The 12180-nt window shown below is 35.6% G+C and overlaps 1 protein-coding gene across 4 annotated transcripts in view; it reads right to left on the bottom strand.

Moving 5' to 3' along the window:
- STAT4 (signal transducer and activator of transcription 4) overlaps nucleotides 1-12180 on the bottom strand; it is a 98977-nt gene that overhangs the window by 31655 nt on the left and 55142 nt on the right. For 3 of the 4 annotated variants that reach the window (XM_061149119.1, XM_061149118.1, XM_061149121.1), the window contains exons 4-6: nucleotides 9195-9293; nucleotides 6598-6690; nucleotides 882-1033 (exon numbers count right to left, since the gene is read on the bottom strand). In XM_061149119.1, the coding sequence (XP_061005102.1) occupies nucleotides 882-1033; nucleotides 6598-6690; nucleotides 9195-9293 (344 nt within the window). Of the gene's footprint in view, nucleotides 1-881; nucleotides 1034-2896; nucleotides 2983-5602; nucleotides 5682-6597; nucleotides 6691-9194; nucleotides 9294-12180 lie in introns of all 4 variants that reach the window. The other variant, XM_061149122.1, reaches the window with a different exon arrangement.

The following is a 12180-nucleotide window of genomic DNA, read 5'->3' as shown; positions in this document are numbered from 1 at the left end:
CATTTCTGCTATGCTCTCTATTCCTCACTTTGTTGTTTATCTTGTTTTCACAACGACAGTGAGGTTAGTGAATCAAAATATTTCCCCAAGGAAATCAATAAATTTTTAAAAGCGCCCAATTACTTTTCTTGGGAAGTAGTCCTGGAGTGCAGAGCTTTTAGTGCAAGTGTGCCCAGTTTCTATGTGTTTTCATCGCATTGGATTGCACCCCTGGAAAGCAATTTTCGATTCAATCAAAAAATTTCCTTCTTTTTCATTATATTTTCTAATTGCTCCTTCACTCAGAGAATTTTCTTTTGCACTGATGAAGGGGGAAACCCTATAAACCTTTGTTTAGTACAAAAGATAATATCTGTACATGACTGTGTGCATGCGTACACAGGCAGCGGATGCCATATTGTATTAGCCACTTGAGATTTGTCATTTATCTACAAAAACAGATCACTTTGTTAAAAACACAAAATTTATGCTTAGTTTTATGTTGACATCTTAAGATACACATTTTAAAAATGAGATAGAGTGTTTGAAGCCAGTGCTGCTCATGCTCTTCAAGAAAGTGTATTTATTGATGATTTGAAAAAAATTCATTTGAGTCTTTTAAGACTGACATATTGACATATTATATAGGAGAAAATAAGCAATTCTTATGCATTCTACAGATTTCTGTAGATGCTTTATTTTTCTCCCCAAAGGAATGGGAATTAAGAACACTTAGACAATTACATCTATTTGTATTCAAGAGTTCCAGCTGCTCATAAGCCATCAACAAGCTGAATGAACTGACGCTGAGGTCTAAGCCTGCATTCTCCAGCTCAGTGACACTGAAGCTGTGTGTGTATTTCCTGTGGTTTTCACTAGAAACTAAAGTCAGCGCGTTTTACCAGTTTTGAAGCTGGTCAAGCCCATTGTGGAGTGGACCTCCAATGCAGGCGATTTGCTGTCGCCTCTTCCAGTCTTGCAGCTCCTCCACCAGCATGCTGTTCATTAACAAGTCCGTCTCATTCACTATTTGTGTCATCTTACTCAGGGCTTCCTAAAAACAAAAGTGACTACTGAGAAGATTCTTTTGACAACACAACCGAAGTCAGTCACAATTCAATCTAGAAAACAGTCTGCCTAACCTGGGAGATAAAACTTTGGGTTAAAATTTTGACCAAATATTTTACCAAATACTACCTTCTATTTGCCATAGGACTACCTTTTCAAATAATTAAATTATTGCAATTCAATAACATCATGAAGAAAAAACTATGATCACAATTAACATTCTCATAATATCTCACAGAAGTCTCATATCATTAATATAAATATGTTAAATTTGTAACTCCTGTGACAATATTGAATCCTGTAGTCATAAAAGCCATTTATCTGCTTCTTAAAACGCCATTTATAAGTTAAATTTACATTCTTATAAATATCTTAATGCATTAATTCTTAAATGTACTGACTAAAATTTGAGACCCTCTCTGTTAGTTTTTGGGCTTCTCAGTTGGCCCGAGTAAAGAATCTGCCTGCTAATGCAGGAGACTTAAGAGACGCAGGCTTGATCCCTGAGTTGGGAAGATAGCTGGAGGAGGGCATAGCAACCCTCTCCAGTAATCTTGCCTGGAGAACCCCATGGACAGAGGAGCCTGGCCCAGCTATAGTTCATAGGGTCACAAAGAGTCAGACACAACTCAAGTGTTATAGCACACACACACGTTAGTTTTTATTACCACTTTATCTGGGTTTGGGGAAGCATAGTGGAAGAGGATAATTTTCAAAGGCTTAGGGATTAGAAGATGTGAATTTCTACCCTGGCTTGGCCACAGGCTATGTAAATTTGAGCAAGTCATTTTACTTTGCTTTCTCATCTATACAGTCAGATGAATGGACTGAATTATTTCTGAGGTTCCCCTTCTCCTTAAAATCTTAAGATAGCATGCATAAAATGTATAGCATAGATTCATTATGTTCAAAAGTATTGAGCTTATCTTGGGTTAAATATTTACACATTTAAAATCCGATATATAGTTGTTTAAGTTTACAATTGATTTAGGGTGAAAATATTTGTGCTTACACAAATTCCTGCACAAAAAAGTGAAACCAAACTTATATAAATAAACTATCGATTTCAGTAACTGGTTAATTTCAGTTGTGTCTCTTTTCAAAGAGAGGTAGAATTGAAATAGAGATATTTCCCCTCTTTTAAAATATTTTATTGAGCCAGAAAAATATTCTTCCTCTCCTTGGGAAGAGATGAGATTGAATATGTTCAGGATTCAGTGGACTATCCTGAAATCTACAAAATTATTTAGTATAATCTCATAATAGAAACTAGGACACATTTCTGCAATAAAATTTTAGTAGTCATCAAGTAACATCTTAATTATACATATACAGTAGAACCCATCTCAGCATATTAAGTACAGCAACTAAAACAGTCACGTCTGAAATAATGGCAAATAAAAACTGGGTAAAATGTTCACCTTGAAATTAATGGTAGCTATAGTACAGGTCTGCCTCCAATGCAGGAGACCCGGGTTCGATCCCTGGGTTGGGAAGATCCCCTGGAGAAGGAAATGGTAACCCACTCCAGTACTCTTGCCTGGAGAATCCCATGGACGGAGGAGCCTGGTAGGCTACAGTCTACGGGGTCTCAAAGAGTCAGACACGACTGAGCGACTTCACTTTCACTTTCTTCTATACTACAGGTACCACATAAGCAGAATAAATAGACTCTAGAGAGAGTCTGATTTGTAAACTTAGGTAGAGAAGCATGGCAAACAGTATGATACTCGTCCGAGAAACATTGCATAAATGGAACTGATAAAATCAAAGAGCTTCATTTCAGTAGGACTAGATGCAGAAAAAGGAGAAAAGTAGACAAAAGGCCAAATTAGAGTTCTTCACTAGCCTTTCTTTTGAAGTCCAGGCTGTTCAGCATTTCCTGCAGAGTTAGAACTTCCTGATTCATTAGGGCACTGTTCTTGTCACCCTGGTCTGTGAAGAAGAGATCAGATTTAGAGCCCTCTCCAAGGAAAAGGTCTCTGTCCTGAAAGCCAAGCTGGCTGTAACCTGCCACCCTAAGATCCAGGATGTAAGAGCAGAAATGGGGCCATTAGTGATGAGCTTGGAAGTAAATCCCTGGCTGCTCATATTGCCAGGAAGGATTACATCCAAGCATGCCAGAGATGAACTCTCTATCTTACAGGCCTTGAGAGAACACCATTCTTCACAATATTCCTTTTAGGGGCCGGGAGAGAGGAGATACAATGTTTTTATAATGGATTCTTTATTAGATCATCTCTACGTTGATAATGACCTTGGCTGGTTGGCATGTGTAAGAAAAGAAGGGGTCTTTCTTTGTGCCCATGATTAAATCATATTGACCCCTCCTGATGTCTTGACTCAATCTCCTGCAAGGGTTGTACTTTTATACACAGTCTCATGAACTAATAATGACTAAATCCTTTAATTTCTCTTTTTCTTTGCAAAACAAGCTAGACTCACAGTGAAACCAGAAGTGGGAGTTGCAAATTAAGAAAAATCTCTGGCTGAAAAAACCCCAAATGATTTATCCTCTTAAATGGAAAAAGTACAAGAAACATCATATTGTTTAATTTTAACTTAAAAATGTGTTGGTATATAGTAAGTGACTATTTATACCAACTGTTCATGCATCTAAATGAAGGCCTGGAACACTGATAGGGCTTCAGTAATTGTGAAGAAGAGGCTCTTGAACAATGCTGTAGCAAATTTCTCCACAAAATAGCACTGGTCTCCAAGTATTTCTGGCTGTATTAATTCACAAATTCACTAACTCCTAGATCCCATGCATAGCACACTCTTGCTTAGACAGCATTTTATCAACTCAAAACTTAATTAGCTAATACTTTTCGTTCTTCACCAGCAAGGATATAACTTGTTTCCCATGTATCTTTCATTTCACTTAAAACATTTCCTTTCACTTATAACCAATAAAATAAATACTTGCTGATTAAAGTGATAAAATAATCATTTTTATTCTTCATACTGCTTATGAAGTACTGAAAGATATTAAAGTAACTAATTGTAACATAAGTTTAAAATAATGTTATTGTTATAATGTATTTTATTGTATTCTAATTAATAAAATTGGTAGTTCACATATGAAATTTAGAGTGAGGCTGCTTTCAATGAACTGTAATGGTTGATTAAATGTGCAGTTGTTCTAAACCTTTTTAAGGTCATGGACCCCTTTGATAATCTGGTGAAACCTGTGTTGTGTGAATTTCTCCAAAGGAAAAAAATTTGTACATACAAACAATTATGCATGCACAAAAACTATACACACAATTGTGCATACAAATTCATGAACATACTTATAATCATAACATAATAATAATCAACATTTCATGGGAGTCAAGACATCCTGAAGGTGCCAGGAGAACATGTCACATCTCACCTATGCCAGGAAAAACTAATATCCTCTCTTTTAAATATTAGATAGGAAGTTAATAAGCATTTGATCACAACCATCCATATTACTTCCTTCCAGATAAATTTTAAGCTAGCATTTCAATAGTTAAGGATGATTTTGTAAATCATCTATAAAAAGAATTTATATCTAATGTGTTTTTAAAAATTATTTTAAAATAATTTTAGAATTGCTAGAAGTTACAAAAAATAGTATAGAGTTCCCATATAGACTTCACACAGCTTCCTCTAATGTCTTACATAACCATAGTACAATGGTCAAAGCCAGTAGATTAACACTGGTACAGTCCTATTAACTAATCTAGACCTGATTAAAATTTCTCTAATTGTTCTATTAATTGCAGCACACTTTTAGTGACCAATCTATTATTTCTTGTAAATCTTAGATCTTTGCAAATATTCTCATTCTTTCCTTACATTTCTTTAAAAACACCTAATTGTAAACAACCTCAATATTTAACCACAAAGAAATAGTGAAATAAATTGCAGTGTCCTTACATTTTGATATTTATATAATTATTGAAATTATGTGTGTGAAGATTTTTTTTAATGTGAGGAAATATGTAAAATAAAAGTTTAGCTTAAAATACTATTCAAAAACTACATGCAAGATGATTTCATTTTTTGTAAATAAATCTCCGTGGATGTATTTTGAACATGTAGGCAAAGGCTGGAAGAAAATATACTAACATTTTAATGGTGTTACACCTAGATAGCAGAATTTTGTGTGATTTTTAAATTTTGTAATTTTTTTCTACTTTCCCTACAGTGAATAACATTTCTACTTTTAATTTTAAAAATTATAGTAAAAAACTCATCTAGAGATAATATAGTAATTTCCTGATCATAATAGACAATTATTATTCCTTTTCTTAGTTGTAATAACAATATTTTGATTCTACAGGAAAACGTTCTTAGCTTTTGGAGAACCATTCTGATATAGGGGTTATTTCTCATGAGCTTTATAATTTGAATGGTTGGTGAAAAATACATATTTATATGAAGAGAAAAGGAGGAAGTAAACTAAATTCTCTTCTCCTGCATCCTCTCTTCAAAAAAAGGAGATTAATTTATCAATTATTTCAGGAAAGAAGAAACCCTAGTCATGTCCCTTTGTGGAATTGTAGACAAAACAAAAACTTACCCATTGTCTGAATTGTTTTATACCTGTAATCAAATTCATCTTGTAGATCTTCTAAATATTTGGTGTCTTGTTCTGTCATCTTTTTACAAAAGAAAACATACTCTGTTGTTGCAATTAATCGTGCCAATGAAACAATACCATCCATTATCAGTATTTCAAAATACACTGTTTAGTGCTTCCAATCTGCAGTAATATCCCAAACTAATTATATATTATAGAACCACAATTTCTAAAGAGCTAATTCCCATGAAAACAGAATAGCTCTGGAAGAACCAGACTGAAGTTGCTCTTCCATTTTCTCTTCCTGAGTGTTTGCAAATTTCAGCATCATGTCTCTCATTTCTCAGTAAATTCCAAATGATGCTAACATCTTTTTTATGTAATGGATACTTTATCCACTTAGCTCTACATAGCTCTGTATTAATGTACCAACTATCTTTTTGTTTAAAGTCTCCTTTATCAAAGGATATAGTTTATGACAATACAGTCTAAAATTTTTCCTCTCTACCTCTTAGAAAATATTTATGCCTCCTCTGTGTCTCCTGTTCATTTCTGTCTTTGAGATTTTTGCTTTTACTCTTCCCCAAATCTAGTGATGTTTTCTGCTCAGACATAAAGATGTCAGAATCTAAGCTAAAGGCTTTTCATATAGTATTAAATCTCATGTAGTCCTCCCAAACAGCCTGTTAGAGTGGTTATCCTTACTTCTACAGATGAAGAAGCAGAGGCTTGGAGATGTAAAGTAACTTACTTGCCTGAAGCCACATGGCTTCTCACTGATAGAGACTGGTGTGATTCCACTTTTCAGTAAACTGAAGTTCAAAGCTTTCCCCAAAGAAATCTTTTCTAATATGAACATAGTGTGTGAGAGATATTTATCTTATAACAAAGTGCCCCATGATTTCTGTACACAGTAACTTTGGGCACACAAGAGAAAGGTGCATAGAACGGGGACCACTGCTCGCCTTTTCTACCATCTATAAGAGACCACTCACCTGCACACTGTTTTTAATGGCGGCCACTTTGTGCTCCACATTCCTCTGTCTTTCTGAAACTGAAGAACTTTGTAAGGATTTCTCCAGAGGTCCCTGGAAAAACGTTTTGAAATTTCAACATATTAAAAAACATTTTTTATATGGACCATTTTTAAAGTCTTTATTGAATTTGTTACAATATTGCTTCTTTTTTTTTTTTTTTTAATGTTTTGGCTTATAGGCTGCAAGGCATATGGGATCTTTGCTCCCTGACCAGGGATCAAACCTGCACCCCCCTGCATTGGAAGGCAAAGACTTAACCACTGGACTGCCAGCAAAATCCCTGAAACTTCAACATATTGATGAAACAGGCTTATGATGAATGTAGTATATGTAATATACTTTGAACTGAGGTCTGGATCAGTATGATATGCAATACTCTACAGCCATTAAAAACCATGCTGCAGAAAAATATTTAATGACGTACGTGTGTGTGTGCTAAGCTGCTTCAGTCATGTCTGACTCTTTTCGACCCTTACAGACTGCAGCCCACCAGGCTCCTTTGTCCATGGGATTGCCCAGGCAAGAATACTGGAGTGGGTTGCCATTTCCTCCTCCAGAGGATCTTCCCAACCCCAGGATCGAACCTGGGTCTCTTGCATCTCTTGCAGTGGCAGGTAGGTTCTTTACCACTAGCGCCACCTGGGGAGCCCTTAAGGACAGATGAGTAGTGTTAAAGTATTAAGAAATAGAGCAAAATTATAAGACACTATGTTTGTGATCTTTGTTGCTTGTGTATGTATGTATTTACTTATAAATATCTAGATATATGTATAGATATGTAAACTCAAGCACATGTGATTGGAAGAATACATACACCAAAATATTATCATTTGTTATCTTTGAACAGTGAAATTACAGATGATTTTACGGTGAAAATTTTTTTCCTATTTTTCTACATCAGACCCATGTGACTTTTGAAATTCTATAAAATGTGAAACTACATTAAGTTGTACTTGAATTCAGAATTAAGGATGTTGAACCTGCCAGGATGAAATTTATTTTTATATTGGAACAAAGAGAGTTTACAAAGAATATGTAAACTGTTAGCCTGGTTAAGTATTATTGGAAAGACTAACCAGCTACTCCAAGCCATGATTCCTGGCCGCTCTAATAACCTATCTGAGTTTGTTCTTTAGATATAATGTTTACATAGATGTCTGAGTTGAGAGAATGTCCATAAACCCTTCACCTTACACTTGGATAGGGAGGTATGATTAGAAAGAGTGACGACTAAATAGAAAATGAGTCCCAGAACCTCAAGTGGAACCCAGGTGCTTAACTTTCAATGAAATGTTCTTTCAACTACATCACATTCTTCAGATGATTTGTAAAATTCCCTCTCTCTCATTTTGGCTCCAGTTATTTCTCTCTCTGTGTGTGTATCTCTATATATTGTCTACTGCTTTGAAGTTTACAAACTAGTGCTTCTTTTGTGGTAGTATGTAGTACTAGAAGATTGCTTGAGGAATGATTTTGATTAGCATCTATTCAAATAAATGTTTCTAACTTGGCTGATACCTGATATATGAAGAGAACAATAACAACAATATACACTCACACACACATATATATATATAATGACTAGAGATAAGAGGGTTACCAAAAAGGACAACTGAGAATATATGAAAATGTCATATATTAGTAATAGAATCTTAATTTTCATCCAAATTTTCACTGAATCAAACTATGTTTACTTTAGAAACTTACTAACTTTAGATTTTAAAATTAAAGGTGATATCATTCTTATTCACATCTAAAAAATAAGAGTAAGTTGTTAAAACCTCATAGTTCTCTAGAAACAACCATAAACTAACAGCAAGAAAATTTGAGAATTTTTAATAGTTGAAAAAAAGATACTTTTGTTGGATCTTCAAAAATAAATACAGTAGTGTGAATCACTAAATTATGCCGCATGACATTTGGAAACTTGATTATCTACATGTTCTTTCCTTTTTAAATGGAGTATTCCCAAGGCCTTCATTAACTCCTCTGCTTATTTTTGATGGGGACTCTGAATTCACTCAGTATAGTGGGATAAAATGTTCTCTAAAATATGGCAGGGCAGAGCACACTGAAGCAGACAAGAAGTGTTTATGGAGTTTCTGTAAGACAAAATTCCTGCTTATGGAACAGTTGGGCCTGTGGTGTAGCAAGCTGGGGAATACTGAAGGGTTTCAAGCAAGACTGTCCCTGAGCATAAACATGCTGAAAGGAACAGAGCCTGGCTGGCACGCAGGAATTTATCCAGGAAGTGCTTATTCTGTCCGCAGCCGGTGCTGTAAGACCACAGACCAGAGTGAGAGCAGTGGGAACAGAAAAGAACGTATAGATGAGATTCCAGGAACAAACTCTGCAAAGACTTGGTAGTTATCTCAGTAAGAAGGCAGAGAAAAGCAACTATTCAAAGATGATCCTAAGACCTTGATTCCAACTGGATGAACGGATGATGGCACCATTAATATAGACAGAAGAAGACAGTTGGAAAGAAGACTAGAATTTCTGTTTTAGAAAAATTGAGTTCTGGGTGAAAAGATTGCAACTGGAGAAAATGTTACCTGAACAGGCATGTTGGCGGCAGCCAATATTCTCCTCTCTTCCCTTAAACAATTTGAAATGACCACAGCTACATGCATTGGGTTTCCATGAAATTTTCCCTGAAAAAAATTGAACAGAAACAACATAAAATCTTATATACATCACTATTTGAAGATTAAAATAATCTCCCAGTAAGTATGTGAAATTGTTTGGGATTTGTTTCAACTATCTATTCTATTATAAAGCCACAGAAACTTATATTGTGAGTGTAGACATCTATGTAACATATTGTTCCGTCTCCAAAAGTTATTCTTAATGATTAAAAATACTTTTTGAGCACCTCTGTAGGAAAGGCTCTGAACACACATTCAGAAGGATTGGTTTACTTTGGGCTTAGGATAAGTTCTACAAGAGTTATTTCTTTCTAAATTGTTATTAGGAACCATGGTGGTCCCAGCTGTTCATTTGTTAATCCTGTACTTCGTGACTTGTTTAACGCATTGTTTTTGGTCCCTGTTTGGTGGTCTTCATATCAACTAGCTCATAATTATGTCAGTATGCTAGAGCAACAGTTCCCAGGTGGCTCAGATGGTAATGTGTCTGCCTGCAACGCAGGAGACCCGGGTTCGGTCCCTGGGTCAGGAAGATCCCTTGGAGAAGGAAATGGCAACCCACCCCAGTACTCTTGCCTGGAAAATTGCATGGATGGAGGAGCCTGGTAGGCTACAGTCCATGGGGTTGCAAAGAGTCAGACACGACTGAGTGACTTCACTTTCACTTTCATTTTTATGACATCTAAGCATATACATGTTTTATTACCAATGCTAACGGTGCAGATTTTGTAAACTGGTAGCCCGTGGGCCTAATTCAGCCATAAGGTATGTTGTGTAAGTTGAAATATTGTAATTCCTTCAGGGTAGCATGTACTACCCAAAATTGCCATAATATTCATCACTGAGTGACTCAGGCACTCATTTCCTTTGCCTGCTAGGCTCCCATAGGTGTCTGTGTTTTCTTGGTTTACAGGACTAATTTGAACAGCATCATTTTAGTCAATAGTGTCAAACTTTGTTACTAGACCTCTCCATGGCAGGATTAACAGGAAGCACAATAAATGTAAACAAATGCATTTATTTTTTTATTTAGTTTCCTTCCCTGTCCTCTCTGAACGAGGTGCTACTTATCCACAAAATGGCCAAAAGATCAACAGTAGAAAAGATAAAATAATAAAGGACAAAGTGAAAAATTAATAATCAAAAGTAGATTGTATGGACTAGTAAATCAAAGGGTATTTCAGGGAAAGAAATGAGGTTATTGTTTGTAAACATTTTTATGGCCTTGACCATAAAATTGCTACAATGTTATTAGATGATGCTTTCTAATTAGCATTTCTATTGGTAAAGTTAGGGTAAACACCAATTATCTGGTTTCATATTCTAATACTTTCAAAACATTTTTCCCCTTTAAAATCAGAAAACTCCAAAAGAAAAAAACAAAAATGAATTGACAAAAACTCTTAAGAAATTAAAATTATCCTGTTCATTAAGCTGGGATACCAAAAATTCTGATTTCTGCATGCTAACAATTTCAGATTCTCCTTAGTTTGAATTTATTCCTGTTTTAAAATGTTCCTATCTATTGATTTTTCCCCCATATACCATCTATTGAACTCTCCAAGAAAAGCTTTGTTTTCTCATTTTGCCCTTATTTCTAAAATATTCCACTGAAAACAATTAAGGGTTTCTCCCAGGACTAGTTTGGAGGCTCTGTTATTTATGTTAAGTTGAAAGATTTTTCCATCCAAGATTAGGAGTTCCTCTAAAATCCTAAGAATCACCACTATTTGTTTTTCTCAATGTTGTAGAAGTTCTTCATTGTTGATCATTTAGATACTATCTTTCATCATTTCTCAGCTCCTTTGTCTAAATTTCTTTCTTTTTTTTCCTACTTGGACTTCTTTTACCTTCCCTTTTACATTTCAGTTTCCCCACTGTGAGGTTACATTAGTCATTTTTTTTCTGCTTTGTTAAGAGCAGAGAATCACCATGTTTTTTACCCAGGCTATCTTTTCACTTTCCTTTTGTATTTTCCTAAACCTTTATCTCACTTAAATACATGAGATGAAAACATCTTATGGAAAATTGATTGTTATAGATTCAAAACAAAATTAGCACTTTTTAAAATGATCAGGTAAATTTAAAAATTTTATTTTTTATTGAAGTATTGTTGGTTTACAATGCTGTGTTAGTTTCAGGTGTATAGCAAAGTGATTCAGCTGAGTGTGTGTGTGTGTGTGTGTGTGTGTTACCAAAAGATGTAGTTATGTTCACCTTTTAGTAGTTACTGTGTATAGGGGCCACGGACACTCCTCCTCCCAGAAAGCCACAACAAAAATCAGACACAGAGCAGCAGGAAGCCCACCCCTAAGAGCATGCTGGGAGCAGGAGGGAAGGCAGGGAGATCGCCCTTCTTCCAGTTGTGAGTTTCTCTTACGTGTGTGCTGTGTGCTCCGTTGCTCCGTCGTGTCCAGCTGCTCGCAGCCCCCATGGACTGTAGCTCCCCAGGCTCCTCTGTCCATGGGGGTTCTCCAAGGCAAGAATACTGAAGTGGGTTACCATGCCCTCCTCCAGGGATCAAGCCCAGGTCTCCCACATTGCAGGTGATTCTTTAGCATCTGAGCCACCAAGTTGGAGGGAGGAAGGGAAATTACCCTTTTTCTAGTGTGTGTCTGTTTCTCTTATGTATAGGTATTGCAAATACTTTCTATCTCTGGCTGTCTTTTCACCATCTCTTAGTGTCAATAAAGAGAAGTTTTTAATTTTAGTGAAGTCAAATTTATTAATTCTTCTGTTTATGGTTAGTTTTTTATGACTTAATCTTTCCCTAACCTACAGCCATGGAGACTTTTCCCTATATATATATTGTAAGCCTTTAGAGTTTTTCCCTAATTGTAATTCACTTGGGGCTTATTAATATGAGTGGTCCCTTTCACTTTTCTATATGAAT

The sequence above is a fragment of the Dama dama genome, chromosome 8, assembly GCF_033118175.1.
Source record: "Dama dama isolate Ldn47 chromosome 8, ASM3311817v1, whole genome shotgun sequence".
NCBI classification, from domain to species: domain Eukaryota; kingdom Metazoa; phylum Chordata; class Mammalia; order Artiodactyla; family Cervidae; genus Dama; species Dama dama.
Note: the sequence above shows the minus strand (reverse complement) of the source record. Positions and strands in the feature narration are given on the sequence as shown.